General features: G+C 41.6%; 1 protein-coding gene across 5 annotated transcripts in view; it reads left to right on the forward strand.

Annotated features, from left to right (window-relative positions):
• Positions 1 to 406: 406 nt before the first annotated feature.
• Positions 407 to 23,248, forward strand: part of PHACTR1 (phosphatase and actin regulator 1) — a 297,444-nt gene continuing 274,602 nt past the window's right edge. For 2 of the 5 annotated variants that reach the window (XM_056485007.1, XM_056485009.1), the window contains exons 1-4: positions 407 to 781; positions 2,832 to 2,949; positions 13,901 to 14,047; positions 15,674 to 15,820. In XM_056485007.1, coding sequence (XP_056340982.1) covers positions 2,889 to 2,949; positions 13,901 to 14,047; positions 15,674 to 15,820 — 355 coding nt within the window. In that variant the 5' untranslated portion in view covers positions 407 to 781; positions 2,832 to 2,888. Of the gene's footprint in view, positions 782 to 1,464; positions 1,775 to 2,831; positions 2,950 to 13,900; positions 14,048 to 15,673; positions 15,821 to 23,248 lie in introns of those variants that run through there. The other 3 variants (XM_056485013.1, XM_056485011.1, XM_056485012.1) reach the window with 3 other exon arrangements.

Below are 23,248 nucleotides of genomic sequence, written 5' to 3' on the forward strand. Positions count from 1 at the left end.
TGATCAGGATTCCAAACTATGTGCAGCTTCAGTAATGCTAAACTAGATCAGCTGGGAGCCACAAAGAGATAACTTCTATATTTCAGTTTAATAGCTATTCAAGCTCACTTTTAAACTTTTAAAAGGCAAATTATAATTGAAAAGAACTCAGCAGAAATATATTCTGCTTTCACAGTCTATGGATATGCATGTTTAATCTATCATGCCATGACACTGTGCTCTTTGATTTATATTTTTACTGATGCTTTGACTGAGTAGTTTGTTGCAATGTACTGTTAAATGAAGGAAAAATCAAAAACTGCATCACACAACCACTCTGTATTTCATTCTAGAAAATAGCTGGCAATTATAATTACTCACCATGTTTCTGGCTCAGAATAAAAGTGGCATTGCACAAAAAAACCACACAGAACATTCATCGTGATTAGAAAATGCTCCATACCTTGGAGTGCAGTGGAGACATAAGAATAATTTTAAATGCAAATTAAATTGTGGGGGTAGCAAAGAGAACAGATAAAAGACAGTAAAACAAAGCCTTTCACTTTCCTCAAATTAGCAGGCTAATGTAGTATAAAAAAAAAGCAGTTCTACTCAGATCTGTGCTAAGAGCTTTCATTTCATCATAATATAAAACAGCAGATCCGTCACCTTTCTCTATTCAGTACTCTTGATTTCGAGGTTGAAGTGAAAATTAGAAGCTGTTCTTTCTGGCTCACAGACTGGGTTGCATTTGCTTAGTCTTATTCCATGACAGTAGGATGGAAAGAGGTCAGTAACACTGGTAAGTACTTCTGCATTTGATTTTATTTATTTATTTTTAAAATCTTTCAGTGCTTTGGCTTTTTCTCAATATGCATTTCCTAAAAAAAGCTACATTGTGTATTTTGTAAAAGGCTGTATCTTAAGCAGAAATGCAACGATTCCTTGAGAATGCTTATATCAGATGTTAGAGCTCCTTCAAGAATGAATGAATTACTTGCAGCAGGAATTCTGTGAGAGGAAAGGTTTTCTTAATATTCTATATATTTCATAGGATCACTGGAACATTTTGTGGGTTGCTTTTTCTGTCTGCCTTGTCCAACAAGCAGTACCAGATAAGAAATTAATCTCTTCTCAAGATGTTATTTGCATTATACTCATAGCAAAACAATCTCATTACCCTTATGGTAAATGATGGAGTAAGCAGATATTTTACTTAGTGAAAGCAAATTATTAGATAAAATATAATGTTATGTTTAAATTTAACCATTATGAAACATTAAAAATATCTCAGAATATGATATGCAACAAGGAAGATCAATGTGTAAAACAAATTCTTAAGGAAACTTGATACAGATTTTTTTTCCTTGGGAAAGTTTTTATCAAATCAAAACCAAGGGCTTAATTTTTTAGTATGAAGGGCGAGGGGGAGTGGGGGAGATGAACGTAGTGTCACCTCCTGTTGCTAAGTAACAACATCTCCTGGCCATTTTTATCTGATAAAGGAAGTCCAGTTGACGTTATGCATTATTCATCAGAGTTCCAATCAAACAATCAAAATTGTTTGCTTACACTGGGGACATTTAGTAAGATCAAAGAAACCCTCCTTGAAACTACTGGAGCTTACACCACTACCAGATAGCCCTTGATAATCTGCAGTAAGTATCATTTCTGGTTTGGGAGTGCTACAGTGAAGTGAATTGCTGTGGAACGTAAAAGTTTTCTCATCAGGACAGACTTCTGAATTTTAAAAGGACTGCACGTTGATTGATGAGAACTGAATCAAAGGAAAAAGGTAAAGATTTGGAAACCTGGTTTCCTGATTTTTCACAGCAAAATTAAAGGAATTACTTGAAGCAAGAGTCAGACTCCCTGCTCCAAACCTTTTGTTAGGTTTGCATGGAAAAGGACTAGAGGTATTTTTGTCCGTCTTAAGATATACATTCAGAGTTGTTTGCATGCTTATGATTATATGTTGTGGTGAACTGTGGTGTGGGTGAGAGAACGGGGTTGTGTGTTTTCTGCAAATCTTGTTTTTTTAATGTGAGTTTTTAAGAGTATAATAAAATGCAGAAGGTAGTAATGAAGCTGGAGAAGTGTCACAGTATCAGGAACTCTGCCGGGCACAGGCAAACACAATTCAGTGTACATCTTGGAGAGCTGTAATCTAGGATCTCAGCTAGATCTGAGATTCAAAAGGATGCTAAAAATATGAACCTTAGCTACAAAACAGTGCTAGGAGTAGCCTATGATTTCTTAATGATTGCTCTTACCACATATAAAAACTGATGGTGGAATGTTCTGTTGCTACTTCTGGTCAGCAGGAGGAGAGAGGGAAGGCAAGGTTGGCTTCTGGTCCATTTAGGTGGAGTGAAATGTCCAGAATATTGTGTCATCTTTTCTAGTGCAGCGTTTTGGCACGAGTGGCAAGAATGCAATCTTTAATGTATACTGTTATAGCAGTACTTACTTGGAGATACTGGCTGGGAATCTGGCTAAAGGAGGTCCCTGTCCTGAGCTTTTCTGATTTTCTTAAGAGCATATGTAACAGGCAGATTAATCCAAGTATGTGTTTTAAGAAATGGAGACTGAGACTAGACTATAGGTGATTGTACTAGGAAGATACTAGGAATCTTGCTAATACTGCAGTAGAACTTTTTTGTCTTTAGATAAGGGTTTGAATCAAACATTCCAAAATAGAAAAGGATGCTTATGAAGGTCTATGAATAGTGACTTCAAAATACTTTGACCCTAATATGCCAGATGAAGTACTTTAGTGACTGTCTACACAGTTCTTTCCACAAAGAAACCCACCAGCTTTTTTCCCCTGACATTTCTGTAATCTTTTCTAGGAATCTGACTGATCGTTCCTACCGGAGTATTGTACACAAACATAAAGCACCTTCAAAATGGACTACTTTTTGGATGTTGAGTCTGCTCACAGACTGTTTTACAGTCAAGGAGCCCAAGGTAAGCAACTCTGGCACTGACTCAGAAAATGGCTGTTGTACTGTACAGTTGAAATGTGTAGGGCCAGATAGGGGCCAGTGACTGACATAAGAGTTGAGAGGGCACAGCGTAAGGCCTTAGAAATGCATGGGCTTTAAAAGGGACTACAAGAAGAGTAATGGTGGGGTTGATCTGCCCTCTCAGAGGATAAAGAAGAGCTGTGAGAGCTGTTGGATGCCCTGTAGAAGAAAAAAGAGCTTCCAAGATCCAGTTTCTGGTGTTGCAGAACCCAAATGGACAAGACAGAGGAGAGGGTGATGGCCCACAGCTTGCTGAGTGAGCCTGTGGTGTCCTTTCCCTTCCTCCTTTGTCTTCTCAGTGCTGACAGGATTGTAAGGTCATGTTATTCAGGAAAAACTGGTTTGAGAAAGCCCTGAGGCAGTCCCCCACACAGTAAGCAAACAGCAGCTCTCACTGGTCTGAGTTGTCCCCTGTGAAATGCTGGCCCCCACAGAGCAGCAGCAGGCTGAGAGGGGCAGGGTAACCAAGATTCCACTGCTTTAATGTAGTTGAGACTTGTTCACAACACAGATGATATTTTTGGTAAAGTCAGTTCGCATTTTTCTCGCTAGCTCTATATTTGGAGAAAACTTGCAATTTCAGAGAGAAGGAGTTTTTTTTTTTGTTAAACTTGAAACACCATATTAAATTCAAGAAAATTGTAAGAGCCAAGTAGCTCTATCAGCCATTTTTGTTTCTAAATACTGCCTGTTTTTTGAAAATGGGATCCATTTTTCTTCCATAATTAATTTTATTGGTTGCTAATCAAATGCAAAGGCTGGACAACAGAGTTTGGCCTTCCCTCTGGAGACCATTCTCCAGAGCAAGATGTAATCCACTCACAGGATGCCACCATCCCAGGATACATGGAGAGCAGTACCACCTCTGACCATTGGCTCAGCTGAGGTGCTGCTGCCTAAAACATGCTGTGTTGCTTAGCTGCTGCCTCAGTTGTTGTGATACATTTTCATCCACCAGTTGCAGAAAGTCTTTCCTGTCACAATGCAGCTTTCTGTGTTGAACAAGAGAAGTAAAAATTAAGCACCATGAAATCAGAGAAAAAAACAGCTGAGGGCAATGATTGACTTTGGTGGGTTTTTTCTCCATCTCTAAAATGCAACAAAGACCTGGGCATTGCTACAGAAGTAATACTGAAATATGTTCTTAAACCCTCTGAGCAGAGAGGTTGGACTACATGACCTCCTGTGATCTTTTCCAACCGCAACTATTCTGTGATACCTCTATGGGAACAAACCATTTCTATTCCATTGAAACTAAAATTCAGGAATATACATCTCACTGCTTTACAAACTATAGCAAATTATCAACAGCATCCGAATGCCCTGTGCACTGCAACAGACAGAGGTAACTGAAAGAATAGGAAGAAAGAATATGTGTTCATGCAATGGAAGTCTATTACAGTCATATGCACAAGGTGACTAGTAAGGGTTGTGCATGTCACCTTCACTGCAATTATTTCCAAGCAGGCAAGATTGAAAAAACATTATTGTACCCATACTTGGAGAAATTATATTGTTAGCATGTATAGAAATGTGTGTATTGATCAGTCATTAAATCCAAAACAAGGAAAAAATCCATTATGCAGAACTGTATTCCTTGATTCAAATGTCATCAGCAGGGGGCTGACCTCTGGATCTGTCAAGTGGACTTGTATCCCTTGGCCAAAACAAATAGGAACTGGCACTGAGACTTGGAGATTTTTTTGTTCTTCTGCTTGTGAATGTTTAAAGTCACCAATTACATGCCTCCCCTGTGCACCAGACTGTCCCAGACTCTACCTCCACAGCTAGAAACATTGATAGAAAAGCCATGCTGCACTTAGGCTCTGTCCCCTTCCACTTTTCACCTTTCTCATTGCTCTTTTTACTGCACTTCCCACAGCTCCTGCCCTTTGCATCTCTTACCCCTACATGCCTGAGGTGACACCTCTTCTCCAAAATCTAGTAACCTCCCCTCTCTTCATATTTCTGTGCTCGAGGTCAGCTGCTCTCCAACAAGCTGAGTGCCAGCAGGGAAATTGCTCTGAGCACAGAAGAGGCAATGCTCCTGCTTTACATTCTCAAATGCTGCAACACAGCAGCCCCCTGGCAACAGGAGAGGTGCTTGAGGGGAAGAATGGATGAAAAACTGCAGTGGCAATGGGATGTGAGCTGAAATGTGGCCTGTGCAGAGAGAAGTTTCAGGAGGCTTTCACTGAGCCTTTCTGAGGTGCTACAGATGGCTTCAGGAGGCTGAACAATAAGCCTCTGGAAGAATTCTAAGCATCAAGCTTTTCTGCAGTAAATGCTTTTACCACTATCTTTAGTCCCAAACTTCTTAATATTCCCTTCCTCTCAGCTGCTTTACCCCCAGTACAGACCAAGGAACTCAAACCTATTGAGTGTGCATTCATGCTGCTTATACTCTGCTTAGCTCTGCTAACTCCTGTTGCCCTTGCACCTTATGCCAAATTTTAAGGCCATCTTCCAAAAAACAAGCACTTCTATATGAGGTAATGGCATATCTCCAAACATGGGCAAAACCAACATATTTCTTTCCTTCTCCACCTTCTGAGAAACAGGCTAACTGCATTAGCTTTAACTTTCTGAAACCGCCCCCAAAACACGCTGAATGTGAGGCACTCATCCGCAATAAATAGCATAGCTCAAGTAGCTAGTATGGAACTGAATAAAAGGTCTGCAAGAAAGCACTGTCAACAGATCTGCCTAATGGGATTGCAAGTAACTATTTGATGTTGCTATAATACCATGATGCTATTAGCAAATCACACAATCAAACAGCATGTGTGTATGCATTAAAGCTGTAACTGTGAAAGAAGACTACAGTATTCTGCCATTTAATTTGAAACAACATCAGAAAACAGAATATGTATTGTTAGTAGTGTAGTTATATTATTAGTTATTGCATTACAAAGTGCTCTGTTTACACAATGTAGAATGGGGGGTTATGACCCAGTCAACTGTTCTGTGAGATTTGAAGATCTCTGGCCTTTAGCACTGCAGATCAAGAAAAAAATCTTTCCAGTGTTTTCACATTAATGACATGACAATGTTCCAAATCGCAGCCATAAAGCACTCATTCTCATTTGTAGGCATGTGGGTGGAAGAGAATTCTTCCTAGCCTGGGGTCTTGTGTGATACTTTGACCTCAACAAATAGACTGAGACAGGGCTTTATCCTCCAGCACCTAACCCCCACTTCTCTACGCCTCGCTGCTTGCACTAACACCCACATCTTGTCCCCACTCCTGCAGAAAGATGCAAACTGCCTTTGCTGTTTTAGGGTAGGAGGAGAGAGGTGTTACTTTATGAGCTGCCACCTCTCCCATCCTCTCATCTGCAGGAGCAGCCATCACCTCACTTCCATGGGCTGAGCACAGAGCAGAGCAATGCTTGCCCATTCAGGTTGTATCTGCTGTTCAAACAGCTGCTCCCTGTTTCCTTCAAGGAAAGTGAAGCAGGAGGGATGGAAAAGTCACAAAAGCTGAATCTGGCAGTAGGATTAGCTAGATTTAGAAAGCTTGGTAAATGAAGCCAGCTGGCTGTAGTCTTCAAACACAAGCCAGAAATATCCTAAGCTCTGCAGCCCTCCTGACTGTCTCTTCTATACTGTATGTTGGAATCTAGGAGCTGGTGGGATGTCCTTGCCAAGTGCGTAATGCCTGGTGACGCATCTGCAAATCAGAAACAGGAAAGAAAGGACTGTGATCCCTTGGATCCAGCCTCTTGCCCTTGGAAAGCCTGAATCTGAAATCTAAGCATGAAGCTGGACTTTCATTTTCAAAAAAGCCTTCTTCCTCTGAAGTGTCTGGAAGACACTGGTTATTCTTGGCCGCAAATGTATTCTAAATACAAATCTAGCATGGCTTTCAGCTGCAAAGGCTAAAAGTATATAATGTGGCCTGGAATTAGCTCACTTATCCCTTAGGTGACCTCTGTGAACATGCTTCCACTTAAGAATTCTAACTAGTTTGGCATGTATCAGAAAAAACGCCATTTTAAAAGCAGGGTTCACCTAATTTTAGACATCTTCCTTGGGTTAATCTAAGTCTTGCCTCTATACTGATTATGAAAACCTAGACAGTGAACTTGCCTGTGCTAGTATCACTTGTTTGCATAGAGAAATGGCATGTCAACAGGCAAGATAGGATCTAATTCAGAAAAGGGAGTAACTTCCCTGAAAATGGGTAAAGCTATAATCCAAAGCTGTAAATGTGCAGATCCCATCTTGGCAGTAGCCTACTTTGGAGAAACATCATTGATCTTGAAGTTCTATATGAAAGTTATGCTTTTGGGCATGCAGAGAAAGATCTCACATTTAACAGAGCTAAGCAGGCACACACTAAGGAGCAGTAGAAGTGAGCAGCTCCATAAAAGTAAATACAGAGTCACCAAAACAGGCAGAGGCAGCAGCCTCACCTGTGAGAGGTAAAGCACGGCAGCACATGAGCCAAGCAGGTCTGGTAACAGTCACCAGGGTTAGTCAGGAGTCCAGACCATGAGGCAAGTCCATGGATGATGAGACAGGCAGGAGACTAAGAGGGACATGAAGTCAGCAGTCTGGATGTGGATCAGTGAGGAATGCAGCCAGTCACAGCCACAGCTGCAGCCTTGCTCAGCAAATGGCCACAGTGCAGCTCCAAAATCAGGGAGAAAGCAGCTGTTGAGGCTTCTTGCTTCTTTCTCAAGAAGCTCCAAAGCTGGTCAGAGCCTCTTAAACCATTCTCTCCAACAGCTGTACCATGTCAAAGAGCCTGCCTTGAGCACAGCCAACTAAACTCTGCAGGGATTGCACACAGAGCTGTGGGTACCTGGCTTTAGCCTAGGCTCCATCAGGATTAAGAATTGAGGAACCCCTCCCTCCAGCCCTCCCATTGTATACAAGGGGCTGAGCACCTGGATGAACTCCAAGAGAGAAGAATAATTCCTGCCCAGCACATTGCAAGTGAAGGCTTTAGGTACCACCATAAAAGAGGATTTACCCATCACAGGGAGCACATGGCATTTTTCTGCAACCATGATTTCATGGAATGCACCCAAGGACTCACCCTTTCTTGGTGCCTCTAGCAACACCACACCACAATCTGATGGCATGGGCTGCACAGTGTATTGCCAGGATGCCACTCTGGGTTGCAGGCACCCACCTTTGCACCACAGTGGGACTCTCAGGTCCCTGCTGGGAGTTCAGGTTCAGCCCTCATACGACTTCTGATTCAATAAAATAGTTTCTAATTTCCAGGAGAGCCGTGCATCCACTTTATATCTTTATATCTTATATACTTTTGCACTTGCAGGGCATACAAACTTAAAATTAACTGTGTTAATTATTTTGAAGATTCTGCTACATTCCTTGAAGTTGCTTGCTAGGCCATTTGGTAAGATACACTGCACCTATTTAAATAACTGAAAAAAAAAAACTCTCTTGAAGGTTTATTTTAAGCTATGCATTGTACGTATAAATAAGTTACAGATACACTTATACTTACATTAGGTATGCTTTTATTGGTTGCAATATTCCTGGAATTTACTTGATGAATTTACATTCATCAGAAGCATGAGTGAAAAAAAAATGTAAAGTAAAAAAAACCTGGAAATAAAAATATAGTACATACAGCCAGGGGTAACAAGTTTGTATAGACACATAGGCCATGACTGCTCAAAAGATTTCAGGAAACCATTCTTCTTGATAAGGTTTAATAAAGTACTCTCAGGTATAGTTTTAATTCCACTTTTTTCTTTTAGTCTATGTTTCCATAATATTTATTTCACTGCGCTTCATTTTTGCTCATTTATTTTAATTCAGTAAGTACTGATTCATTCTAGATGTTTGATTTAATCACTGCTGACTCTTCATTGTTACTTCCCTTCTGCTTTTGCATATTAAATTGGGTCCAGTATTTTATAAAACATATTGCTGCAGAATCCCCAGATCCAGAATTATTCCTCTCTAGATGTCCCTCTATCCACCAACATTTTATGATTAATCCACCCAATATGTTAACATCTTTTCAAAGTTATGATAACTTCCAGGTCTTTTTTTATTCATGTGATATCACTAGTTCCTAGACTGACATCAATATCAGAAGAATTAGCAGAATCAAATATGCATTCTTAATAAAATGTCCCTACCTTTAAATACCATTAAGAAACTGACCATCATCAACCCTTTCCTCACCCTTTTAAAATGTTTTAGAATCCTTTTCCTACCTCCTATTCAAGCATATCCCCATTACTGAGCAAGTTTCTCCTGAAATATACAAAAAATGCGAGTTAGGTGTATTGTGCACACTTTTACTGAAATACCACAAACCAGCAGTAAACATGGGTACTGTTGTTTGCAGCCCTTGGGCCTGTGGTTGAATACGGTGTATTTATGTACTTGGTTTCAGATTACTGATGTCCATCAAAACAGATTTCAACAGCTTTGCTTTAGAGAGATGGAGCAATCCATATGCATGTGCTTCTGTGTTTATGTGGGAGACACAAGCCTATAAATCTTTCTTCATAAATGATAAATTATGTGCTCTCCACATGTTCCACTCTCTGCCTCTCCTGCCACTCCTACTCCATTTCCCAAATCTAATCCTTCACATGTTGTCCTTTCCATCTTCTTTTAAATGCAACTGATAAAGTGAAGTGGCATTAAACCAGACCAAAAGGTTTTTTTCTTCCCTGGTAAGCATTCAATTGAACCCACTGCCTGGTTTGTCTTTAAGGAAGAATATTCAGAGCCTAATAATGTTTCTTTAGCACAAAAGGAGTATCATGTGCTAGATGAATCAAAATGTACCCGAACTTATATTTTTAAAAATTCCATTTAGCCAAAAATACATTTCTGCATACATTATCTACATGCAGATATGTTATGCCATGGTGAGCCTTCTCCACAGAAGCAAGAAGGAGAACTGAGTAAGATCTCATATGTTTCTCTAGCGAAAAAAAAGCAGCAAGAAGAAGAATCCTATTCAATCAGCAAGAGTAGGACTGCAATTAAAATATTTTCATAGGTATTTTACAAAGTTGCTCAAAATTTGCCCTGAGAAACAAGGTTTTCCTCAGAAAAGCCTTGGAGATTTCTGATGTTACCAGCATCCCCCTTGTGGTTATTTCAGTGTTATTTGAAGCTGTTTGTGATTCTGTGTATCAGAAACACACCCTTTCTACATCTATACATCTAAAATAAACATTTTAGCACTCCACTTGTACTAAAATAAAAATCATCATATGTCAAAGATTTGCCATTTTGAGGTCAAAATCTACTCTGCAAATTAGCGTTTCTAGGTGAAGACCCTATTGAGTCAAAAATTACCAGAGTACTTGTGTCACCAATGAGCTATTTTAATAAAGGCTGATTGGTAAAAGTGGATGGAAAAGTCTAAACGAGTATTCCATGTTTTCTCCAATTAATTTTTAGAAGATGCCATTTCACCTCTGAAATTTTTCCAATTAAATTTTTTTTCTAAATAACACAACTCTTAAAAAATCAATACTGTAACTCTTCAAAACATAAAGATGGTTCTTGGCAAACAAAAATTACTACTAACATATTTACTTAAATATGTGGAAAAGTATTTTAATGGAAAAAATGGAAGGCATCAGAAATTCTTTGCAAACCACCCTTCATGTTTTCAGTAATTTTAAGCAGTATTCAGAAATTTGGACCAGCTGTAGATCTAACTAAATATGTTGAAATTATATGTTAAAAATGCCTCTGAACTTGTAATATAAAAATTTACATATTTTACTTTCCCTTCTCCCAAAGACACACTTGTGTTGCACTTCACTAACATACAATATTTTGAGACAGACAAATGGGAGATTATATATAATCAGTTCTAATATGTCACATCATGTACATTACAGCATTTATAGTTTTAAGGTATTTTTCCCTTTATAAGCAACTTTTTCCCTTTCTAACAAATACCAGACAAGACATTGCCACAATGTGCCAATTGGGGTGTAAGCCTATGAGAAACGATGAAAACAGAATGAAAAATTTAACAAAATGACTGACTTCCCCTCCACATGCTGTTACAGTGGCTCCTTAAATTGAGATTTTTGACACTGGTCTCAAATCCATTTACAGAGTAAGCGAGTCCCTTAATGTGTACTGTAATATCATTCCATTGCTCCAAGACCTTCAAGGGGATACTTCCTAATTTGCCTGAAAAACTGTCTCCTAAAAGTGTGTCCCAGAGACTGAGCTGGTTTGTGGAGAGCAGCTGCAGCTAGATACTGGTGGGTTATCTGTGATGGACCCAAGTCACATTGAGCATATATTGACAGCTTTACTAAAAAATGTATGGTGAGTCATTCTCGAAATAAAGATTGCTGTGGATCAGGAAGAGAGTATGTACAGTTATATTCATGGCAGGCATAAACACTGAGGCTTTATTCAGTAGATACCAGAATGTGATCAGCTATACTTTCCAGTTCTGGGGCCACGTAAGAATTGATCTTAGGTTTTTATTGCAAAATGTTTTAATGCTTATTAGCCTACTCTGAAATGTTTTCAATGTTTACTTAAAATTTCCAGTCATTCTTGAAAACTCCTTTTGGTAATATACACAAAGGGTAGATAATGACGGTTGTCAAAGTAATACATAATGATTACTCCAAGAAACATTTTCTAGCATACACCTACCTGCAGTCAAAATGAATACAAGCCAGATCCCAATATTTTGACCCAAAAGGTAAAAATGATTTATAAACAATTATACAGAAAGTCAGCTCTTATTCTCTGTTTACTATAAAGGTATGTGTAGTTTGGTGTTGGGATTTTTTTTCAGATATATTTCTGTGCTGTGCATGGGTGCCCTTTCACTGACTTTAACTACAGCTAGATCATGCCAGCTTTAAAAGAAAAATATTTTACATTGTTGTTTTATGAGTTGATTTTTACAACGCTGACTTCCTACATAGATAAATCTTCCTTAACTGTGAATTTGAAGATGCAATACACCAAATTTTCCATAGCAGAAATTTTCCATTCTCTTTTATCTTCATTACCGTACTTTCCTATTATGAGGGAGGAATGGTTTACAGCCTAGTAGCAGTGTTTACTTTAGCTTAATCTAAATAGTTGACCCCATTAAATCAATTTCAACTCCTGCCCTTTGCTTTTACTTCAAATTCAAATGCTCAGTTAGAAATGAGCAAAAGCTTGAAAGAAATCTATTTAAAAATAGAAAATAAGTAAGTTAGACCAGAAATAACCTCTACCTCCAGCAGCACAGATTTACTTGTTTAGTAAACTAATAATACTGCAAATTGAAAAACAGAATATGACAGCTTTTGTTAACTCATACTAATTATATACTATCATACCTAAAATCTTAGTCAGATTTTAGCTGAAAGCTACTGATTGACAGGTCTTGTTTGAAACTCTAAAAACTTTTAAAAGAAAGAATCACAGCTAGTAGGTTGCAGAATAAGCTCTTAGTCACTACCAGTCATGCTCTCCAGTCCCAATGGGAAAATATAGTTCATTGTCAGTTATTTCAAGTGTGATGCTTTACAAAAGCCCTGAGATAAAGACTCTAATGCTAGAAAATGTCCCAACAGAAGAAACATTTAGTGTTTAGGCTCCTAGGCTCTTACAGGGTCCCACACGGTAGTTAATTTTAATAGGCCCACATTACAGGTAAGGACGAGCTTTCAGGCAGAAATTCTCTTTCCAATTAGGAGAAAGTACTTGTGTGTGATCCTCATGCTTTCAGTGATCAGCCACATCCCAACTAGCATTTGTGATAATCTTTACCTACTCAGAGACAGAGAGTTTAGGTGGATATATTTATAGAGGCTCTTCTCCATGTGATTTGTAATTTATAGGCTCACTGTCCAAAGCATTCAATAGCCCCTCATAATTACATTTCACATATAAAATACATACATTTAAGAGACATTATCAAGGCTATAAGGTCCAGAGCAATACCTAGGCTCTACCCTGCCTCTTCAACATTAATTCAGTCTCCTTATACATATGGATTATAGCAGGGCTTCTAATTGCACAATGACAGCAAATTTTAGTATCCTACCATTTGCTTCATCAGTGCATGGAGTGGGCAGTGCTCACTTAATGAGCCAGTATTAAATATTTTGCTTTCTCCTCCTTGAATGCATGGCCCCAAGCCATTTAAATCCTGCTCAGAAGACAGAAATCTTAATTTCCTCATGGGTTTTTCATTAGTGGTTCACTAAAGTCTATGAATACTTTACAATATTAATGGATTTATATGTTCACAAAATTAATACTGAATGAAAATCATGTTTCTCCCTGTACCACAACTAAGAAATTAAGTCATAAAGTGATCAAGAGCAAAAAGTAGCTGTTAATTTTAAATGCCCAAGATGAGACAACGAGAAACTGAGTTTTGGAATAGTTGTATCTTGTCAAGAATAATAATCACATTGTGTTCCAAGTACAGCCGCCACTATATCTGCAAATTAATCAACCACTTAAGTATTTCCTCTACTCAGGTATCACAGCCTCAAAAACAGCATTCAGGAAAAGAGAGACTGCAGCTATTGAGAAGTTGAGAAAGGAATTGTTTTAGTGGCAAAATTAGGAACTTGGAACAAGCAATCTGCAGCAGCAGTAGAGCCATAATCTGTGTCTTTGGGGCGCAAGACAGCAATCTTTTCTTGGTATCATTCAATGCAGCCATTAAATTCTGCAGCATGTAGAATATAAGGCAAGGACCTTACAGCAAACAGCCTGTAAGATTACCTGATACAGATTATCTCTTCCACTGAGTGATTTTCTTTCTGAGTCTTTATATATATATATATATATATATATACACATATATAATTATTTTTCTACCTCTTTCTCCCCTTTTCTATTTCTCTGTTCTCCTCCTATTCTCATCTTCATTTATTTCTTCTTACCAGCTCGTCGGGCAACTCTTCTCACTGTGCCCACTCTGGTGACAGCAACTTCTGAGGATGACATAGACCGGAGACCCATCAGAAGACTCCGGTCTAAGAGTGACACCCCTTACTTGGAAGAAGCTCGGATCTGCTTCAACCTTGATAATGGTAAGACCACACCTTCCCTAAACAGCATATGATGTTAATTAAAGACTTCTTTTTTGAGATGCAGATGGACCAGGTGGTACCTCCTCGTTCACAAGCGATGTGGTGGTTTACCAGACATCCAAAGATGCCAGGGCTGTCTAAGTACAAGCACCTGCATATGTATGAACAGGAATAGTTTTCAAAATTCTCCTGCAAGTGCTAACTAAAACTTTTTCCCTCTTTTAGCCAGGGTGAGCTAGTGAGATCATACCAAAATAGAACTGATTTGCAAACAAAATATATCTTACCCATTCCAGACATCCAGAAACATGAAAGCTCTTGAGAACATTTATGAAGGGATTACAGCTAACAGCAGACTTGAGCTAAACCCAATGTTACAGCCACTGAAGAACATGCAGCACAACCCAAAACCTCAATAAGACTAATTGAAATCTCTTGACTCAGAGATTTCTAAACGAAATTTCTTGATTCTGCAGGAATGAGTAAGACATCCATCCTTTGAAATTCAGACCAACTAGTGTGACTATCACTGCCTTTAGAGTTAGTGAGCCCCAACATTCCTTCTCTGGTCTTTTTTCTCATTGAAGTTGATAAAAAAAAAGGTTTTGGAAGTTCTGACAACTTAGTGACTTTGAGCAGAGTTGTTTTGTTGGTTTTTTTTAAAGCCGTGAGTTAAATGGCATGAACACTAGTACACTCTTAGGCACATATTTTAACTGTCTAACTCTTATTTTACATACTACTTTTGCACTATCCACTTTTTTTTTAATAGCATTTTAAATTATTTATCTTACACTAACCAACCGAAATCGGAGCCCTAATGTGTCAGTCAGCCTACAAACCACAGGGTAAGAACATCTACATAAAGAGCTGACTACTAAACAGAGAAACAGAGATGCCACAAAACCCCGAGCCGAGTTTGCAGCCGGAGAACCGATCTCTGGTTTTTGCAGACGGTCACATTTTTCTCAGAGACCTGCCGAAGCGACGGGGGAAGGCGAGGCTCGGAGTGCTGGTCAGTTTCAAACGTTGAGTGCAGGCTCCTCAGCGCCCTTGGCATTTGAAACTGCCAAGGTGTGGCACACCATCCCGCTTTACGTAATGGGTTTGCCCAAGGAAAGGGGTCAAGGAGGTGAAGGGATGCACCATTAGACATCCCACCAAGTCACAATGCCGCTGTGCTGCGAATTCTGGTTCTGGACGCCCGGGCCTACAAGTGAGCAGCTGGGGGCGCCGGGCTGGCTGCGGGGTGGCCCCTCCGCGGGCCAGGCCCACCGGCGGCGCTATCCCCGCGGCCGGGCCCGCCCCGGGGCGGGAAGGGCGCCAGCCGGAGCCTGCCCGGGGCGGGGGCCGCCGGGGCCGGGGCAGCGCTCCGTGCCCCCAGCGGAGGCGGGCGGGACTCGCCAGGGGCAGCGGGCAGGGCCGCCGCGGCCGCTCCCGTCCGCAGATCCTTGACGGGTTTTCCCTGTCTCTCCCCCTCCCTCCCTGCGCTCCTTTCTCCCTTTCCCTCTCTCCTTCCCCGTCCTCCCCTCCCCCTCCCGCGCCTCTCTCCCTCCTCCCTTCCCCTCTCTCCCCCTCCGCCCCCTCCTCGCCCGGCCGCCCCGCGCCGCCGCTCGCCCTCGCCAGCTCGCCGGGCCACGCTGCTCACCGTGCCCACATTAATGGCGGCATCTTCCGAGGAGGACATCGACCGCAGACCCATCCGCCGCGTCCGCTCCAAGAGCGACACCCCCTACCTCGCCGAGGCCCGCATCTCCTTCAACCTCGACGCAGGTGAGAGAGGCGGCCCGGCCCCGGCGGCGGGGGATGCAGGGAGGGAAAGGAAGGGAAGGGAAGGGCCGCCCCCGCCCTCCGCCCCTGCAGCCCGCGGGCTCTGGGCGCCGCGCCCGGCCCTGCCCTGCCCTGCCCGGCTGCCCGCGCCTTCGCACCTCGCCGGCCTGCCCCGGCCCGGCTCCCCTGCCCGCGCCTCTCCCCCGGCTGAGCCGGGACCCTGCTCTGTTCAGCCCCTCGGGGCTTCCCCTCTGCCAGAGCGCCGCCCTCTCGCTCTCTCGGCGTCGAGGTGCGTCTCCGCAAGGCTCCTGCGCTGTCCCTCCTCGCCAGGTGCTGGCGTCGTCCCTCCTGGTGTTTTGCAAGTCTCTCCCCGACTCGCTCTTTGCCTTCTTCTCCTGATGGGTTTGTGCCTCAGAAGTGCAAGGAAACTTGCACCTGTATTGTCCACTTAGTTTCATGAAGTCCCCGGTTGTCTCAGCGTTGCCTTTTGGGACTGTCGATGGGTGTTCAGCCTGATGGTTTCTACTAACACACCTCCAGCTCCCTGCATTCACCTCTTCCTGCCTGTTATGGGGATAAACCTCCTGCAGTTCTCTTCCTGACCTTTTCTTCCACTTTCTCCACTACTCTGCCTTACTCTTTGCCACCTCGTCCTCATGATTCCCTTGAGACTTAAGCTGTCCATTCATCCTGCACACGATGAAACTATCCCATTTCTTTCCTACTAGGCCTGTGGTTTTCCCTTTCTTGATCTTTCCTTATGAGCTCTGTCAACAGAAAACTAACTACACCAGAGGTTACTTGCTCTCAAAAACAAAAGAAAGTTCTTTCTGCTGGTTCTCTGTGCCAAACCAGACTTCCTCTGTTTGGGAAGGGGGATAGTGTGAAGGAGGATCTGTAGTCAGCAGTACTGCAGCCTCCCTCAAGTCCCAGCAGTAGCACTCAAAATGGCCCAACTGTGTAACATCCTTTGATGCTGAGCCTGTCCCCTCATGCCAGCTGTAAAGGGGAAAGAGCTGCCTTGGAGTTGCTGCTTGCTCTACTGCAGTCTTTCCTATCCCTCCTCCCCCTTTTCAGCTGGCAGAAAGTTGGAGATGGCAGAGATGCATTTTCTTCTCCATTTGGGGATGGAGCAGATTCCCCTCCCCCTCCCGCTATCCCTGCTGCAATTACACCCTTGGTAATGGCTGATGCGCAGTTTGGTTTTACCACTGACAGAATGGTTGGTTACATTGTATGGCGTGTCTTTATTTCTCTCTGATCATGACTTCTAAAAATTAACAAACCATGGGTAAGTTGGGTGGCATTCCAGGGCACAGGCTGGAAGACCGTGCCAAGTGCCAGGTTTCAACTCTATAAAGAATTGGAAGTGAAAACAGAAAGAGCATCACTGTGTGTAAGGTGTAAATAAAAAAAGGCTGTGTATGGTTATTTGACTACTGAAATAACACTGTGCTGACTCGTGTGCTCTCAGGTAATGTTGTGACATGTAGTTATAAATAGATAAACCAGTTAAGAGCAAGGCACCTTCAAGTCACCTGGTGCCTCACATCTCTATGCTGAGCTAGACATGCTGTCTCTGCTACAAGTCCCAGAGGATGTGCAAGTCTCAAGGTACCTCTTTCCTGCAATCCACCAAAGAATTTGGTAATTACACTTAGATTCTTTCTGTTCCTCCCCTCCCCCTGGCTCTCTATAATTTGGGTCTTTACTTGCAAACCTGGGAATAGAATTCCTTAAGAAAGAAATAATTAAAAGAAACAGTACTGGTGTATCAAGAAATATAAATGAAAAATGTTGTAAGTAGTGCAAGTGTGTGTTTTCATTAATCCATCTGGCAGTGAGTAGTAAAAAAAATAAAATTGCTTAGCAACGAGTATTGAGTGAGTGAGCCAAAAAGCAAGTGAAACATGCCGCTGATACCCACTTCATTTCTGAGCTGTTGGGTTTACTCTTCTGTTTGCTCAGAAAGCACAAACCAAGCTGCCTGGGTTTGAGAATTCTCTAGTCTGAGGTAAAAGCCACTAGAAAATGTGTTTGGCCACTTTTGTTCACGCTGGATAATGCCACACAGCTCAGGCTTTCCTTTTGAAACTTAATGTTTGTGAGGTGCAGTGTTCTTGCCTTTATTTTTTTGGCTCTGTGTGTGGGAGGGGGGGCAGAAGCACGCTGTTTCTAAGCCGAGCAGGTTTCCACTTGCAGCGTGGTCGCTGGTGTCCCTGGCGCTGTGCCACAGAGGGCACCGGGTCGCCCTTGGTGTCGCGGTGCCCTGCGGGCGGAGGGGCCCGACCTCCTGCCCGGGGCCCGGGGCGCTGTCCGCCGCCCCCGGTGCTGAAGCCGCTCCGCCGGGGCTGCCGGAGACGCGTGTCCCGCCTTGCCTTGTTCTCCTGTCTGTCCGTGGGCTGGCAGCGCACGTGTGCGCAGGGATGTGTGCATCTCTTTGCCTGTGCAGGGGGAAGGTGGTAGGAAGGAAGTAAAGCTGTTTCTTCAACCCACGGATAGAGTCGAAGCTAAAGTGATGCCCGGGGCGCAGGAAAGAACCTCTTCCCTGTGTGCTTAGTGCTTGCTTTCCATTTAGTGCGTTCCATATCTGTGCTTGCTGCTCAACCACTGCTTACAGAGCTATTTTTCCTGCAGCTGTTATGAGTCAAGCTGCATTCCCCAGTCATTGTTTTCTGTCAGGACATCGTAGAAGTTTGGCTGGAGCATGCAGCTGCTGCTTTGCTGTATTGGAACTTCAAATCCACTTTTATTAATGAACCATAACCAGATACAGTGAATACTGCTTTTCTCCACCCTTAATTGCAACCACTAGTTAAGAACTATCAGGTTTTTATCTACTTCAGCTGTAAGTTATAATTATACCATTGCTGCTGTTATCTGTATTGTTGAACAACTGAGATTGCATACACAGAGTCAATTATACAGTTTGGTTATATCATGTATTTGGTCTGGGTCTTTCAAAAACACAATTTGCAAGTGATTAACTGTGCAGCTTCTACCTCCCCTTGTCTTTCGATTATATTAACAGCTCTGCTTTGTTTGATTTCCAAAACATACCAGTTTATTATGTTTGTTTTTAAATATTGATCAATTAACTCAGAATTATTACCTAGCACGGTTTGACAAATGCTGTTCGATTAGTTGTGGCTGGTATGGTTTTTTGTCTGGTGTTCCCAAACTGATTAAAATACCACGTTGTTTTCCAAACCCAGGGTTAGTCTCTCTATTATTATACATATGCAAATCCTATTAATCTGAGTTATGTGCTCATATCAAGAGGATAATACTTCCCAATGGATTAAAATTACCTTTTCTGCCAAAATTAATGTAGCTATGTAACATTGTAAAGCTATAGGCAGCTATAAATTCTTTTTCCATATTTGATACTAAATCAGTTCCATACAGAAATTAATTTTTTATTTTCTAAGCAACTTCCTCCAGTGCAACACTAGAGGAGTGTGGAATGTGCTCTCACTTTTGGGTGGTGGTCTTTTGTTTTCTTTATTATGATTAGCAATCTGGCATTGCTCCATCGCTTAACATCCATCTTTGGCTTTTTGTACACATCTTAAAAGCAGTTTTCAAATTGTCTTTCTAACTTTCTGGTTCAGGCATTTAAAAGTTAATCCCAAATTACTTCTGAAAACTTATCCATCTGTAACAGTTGCCCAATTGCATAACCACTTTCCTGATCCTGTGCCACCTGATAAGTTCAAATGGTTTTTATCAGTTTTGACCTATTACAGGTTTTGGCTGATTTCTGTTCTTCCTGTTTCAAAATACTGTACTTTTTAAATGGCAATGCATAGTAGGTAGCTTTCAAGCTCGATAAATTGGCAGAGGTGATGACTGATAAGGAAACAGACTGCTTAAAAGTCACTAAATGATCCAAGATGTATGAGCTTTTCTCCTTCCTCCCCTTCACGCAACTGCTTGGGGAATCCCTGTCAGAATTTTATTGATGTTTGTTAGGGAAGGGGGGGACTGCTGCCCTGAGTGGATCTGGTCAGGTTCTTTTAGCCTTTCAAGTGTTAGTCATTATTGAAGCTATTTCTGCATACAGACAGTCTTACTCCTCCCTAGCTGAAAAAGAGTAAGCTTTGCACTGCAATCCTCTGCAAAGCTGATTCTAGCAGACTGGCTTCTTGTTAAGTGGTGCAAGAAGCTGTCTTTATCTCAGCTCATCAATTCTTCAGGGAAGTCACCAAATGTCGGCCTTTGTTTGAGCAAGGCTGATTGTCTACTTATTTAACCTGGGAATGGAAACTCGGGGAGAAAGCAAGCCAATGCCTTGGAGAAAGTGTAAGGCCAGAGTGACTGCAGTAGCTGTACTAGGGATCAGCAGAGAGGGGATGTTCCTTCAGCAAGGATTATTCCCTTTAATAGTCCATACTGTGAAATGGGGAGAGGGGAGATTTTGAATCTGAATCTATTCCTCCCACCCTGACTTCAAAGTGTGTACCAGTGGTGTAACCAAACAGAAGCCAGAGGAGTGGCAGTAGGAGTGCAGGAGCTGGGCTCTGAATAGAGAAGGGGGAAAGACGTATTGTATTCAACAGAGATGGTGCAGCTTGTGCAAGCTATGGAGCCCAGCTGGCTTGCTCGGCCCTGGAGCGTAGCACGGATTTTTAGTGCGCTGAAGTCACTAAGTAATCTCACTGAAGTGGCTGGATCCTCAAGTGATTTGAGTCATTTGTTGACTTCAGCCAGGGATCTGAGCCAGACTGCAGAAATATACATCTCTGCTCCCCTTCAATGATGAAAGATCTGTTTTATCTCTTTGTGGTGTGGAACCACATGTTGTCTTGGAATGTGTTCTGGGAAAGCAAAGCTGAGAGGGAAAGAACCGAGTGGTTTTGCATAATTTTGCCATGGGTACAGAAGAAAGGTCCTTGTGTCTAGAAAGGCAAGTGAACTTGGTACCATTTGCTGTTCTTAAGCAGTGATGAATAAATCACACTGGGGAGAGGAAAAAATCTACGTCAGCCTGTGTTAGTGCTGCTGCAAGCAGAATTAATTCACAGGGTGTAAAGAGGGAGGAGGATCCTGGCAGAAACTGCTGAATGGCTGAGACAAATGTTCGCAAGCTGGGAAATGTTCATGGTCGGCTGTTTCTGTCATGCAGAGCTGGTGGGGGAAAGCCAGGACACAAAGGGTGACTGTTAGTTTTAGATGTGGGAATTTACCCGGTCTGAACCAGGCACAGAGTTGAAATCAAAAGCTTCCTGGCACCTTCCATGCTCTGTTTGGGCCCTAGGGTTTCTTACAGCCTTCATGGTAGGCTGCCTTACTGTTACTGTTTGTACCGCTGTATTCATTGCATTATATAGCTCTAGAGCTATGCAGAATACTTTCCAGGGATCAAAATGATGTATGGTTTTGCTTTCTGATGGAAAGATAATGTTATTTGTGTATTAGCCTCATACATGTTGATTTGTCTAGAAGGATATGATACATTTTGCGGCAGTGAACAAGGAGGAGCTTGTGAACTTTTATTTTGTCACTTTGTAAAATAAGAAAGGATATTTATATAGCTCACTGAGGTAGGTAAATTGTAAATAGGTGAAAATAAAGTGAAATTACTTGACTGGATTTTCTGCAGGAAATCTCCATCCCATTAATTTTTAATTTTCTCTAAATCCCATCATTTTATTTTAAAGTCTGTTTTGAAGTTTCTGAGTTTGCCCCTGGTCATCCTTCCAAATGATTTAACACAGTTAATCATCTCTGCAGTCATTTGAAATGCTATCACATTTGGAGTTGTGTTATTTCTCCCCTGTTTATTCAGTGTATGTTTGAATATATCTGTAATAAAATACTCTGCATGGTTTCATGATATATGAATAAATGTTCCCTAAAACTGTATATACAAATTTCAATGACTTTGGATTTATGAATCTCACAGATCTTAGAAATAATGTGGAAAGGTTAATCTGAAAGATACAATAGTGTTTTTAAAAATATTTTTAAATTATGGTGGTTTTAGGATTTCAGGTAGAAAAGATTAGTCTCAGGAGAACAGGGGAGAGAGAAATAGGCAGTAGTAGACTTTCTAATATGTGTAGGAGGTTTTATCTCTTTTTGGAGAAAGATTAGTAAAAATGCATACTTGGAAAATCTCCACTTCTTGCTCTCCTCTAATCACTCCCTCAGATTATTGTCATGGAGATTCTGTCATACTTAGGAACCCAAATCACAGGTTTTGCAAAGCATTTCTTAATACCTTTATAAAGGGGCCTGAAGAACTGGCCTCCTTTGCCATCGGGTGTTGCTTTACAAAACCTTGTTCCTGCACTTCAACTGACTGATGACTGATAGTCTTAGTGCTGCTTAATTTGGAGTGTATCTGGAGATCAGATGTGTGCCTGTCATTCTTTTCCTGGCTGTTTTCCAGCCCTGGGAGCATGAGTACATATAGCAGGAAAAATGAACATCCAAGCTGAAAGCCACCCTTCATGTGGCAAGGATAGGCCATTTGAGATAACCTGCCCTTCCCAGGGCTAAGTGCAGTGGCTGAAAGCCTTTCTGTATCAACAGGAAATTTACAGGGGAAGAGGTCTTATCAGCAGCTGAGGTTTTAACTCTTGTACTTGACTTTGGAGACTTAAGACAGTGACCTTCACTGCATGCCAGATAGGAATAAGTTTACATGTTCTCCAAGTCCTGTTAAAGGGGAGAGATCTCCCTGCTGCACCAGCTGTCACCTAACAGAGTTTTTGATGCAGACTTGAGTGAACAAATATGACTGAGGACAGCTTAAAGGGAAAGGCAAAGTTAGTCAAAATAATGGAACTGGCAAAGTAAAACTATATGAGATCCATTTCTCTGAATTATGGGGGTGTTCTCATGTCATGATACTCTTATGGCACTGCACATATGCATCACCTTTCTGTGTCAGGGGCAGCTAAATACAAAAGCAGTCAATAGCATCAACACCGCTGTGAAACAGCTGTGACAGGAGATAGAAGGAAGGTATGTGCTTGCTTTGGGGTCAGAATATGCAGAGCTGATGCCTCGCAAAACTCTGCAGTATGTGTGGCTTTAAGGCTGCTGTAGAGCTTTGTTATTAACCTGGTCTTTCAAGAAACTTGTTGTTGCAGAAATTGTCTGGGTAAGAAGTTATCTATATTTGTGTTTTGCTTGATGAGATTTTTGGGTTAACACAACCAAGTATATTCCTGCAAGCTGGGATGATCCTTTTATCTTTTTTGTTTGTTTTTATTTTTTCATCAGGAATCATAATTTTCTTTTTGGAGCTAAGTCTTTAAGGAAACTGCATTTTTCCAAATCTTCAAAACTGGCAAACCTGTTCAGAATTATTAGCTGTAAAATCTAGTAAAAACAAAAGGCCTAATCCTCAGTAACAGGTATCATTATCTTTAATGCTTAATTACTCTGAGTCAGCTAATTGGTTTCCTTGGGACTACT

This window comes from Oenanthe melanoleuca, chromosome 2 (genome assembly GCF_029582105.1).
Source record: "Oenanthe melanoleuca isolate GR-GAL-2019-014 chromosome 2, OMel1.0, whole genome shotgun sequence".
Taxonomy (NCBI): domain Eukaryota; kingdom Metazoa; phylum Chordata; class Aves; order Passeriformes; family Muscicapidae; genus Oenanthe; species Oenanthe melanoleuca.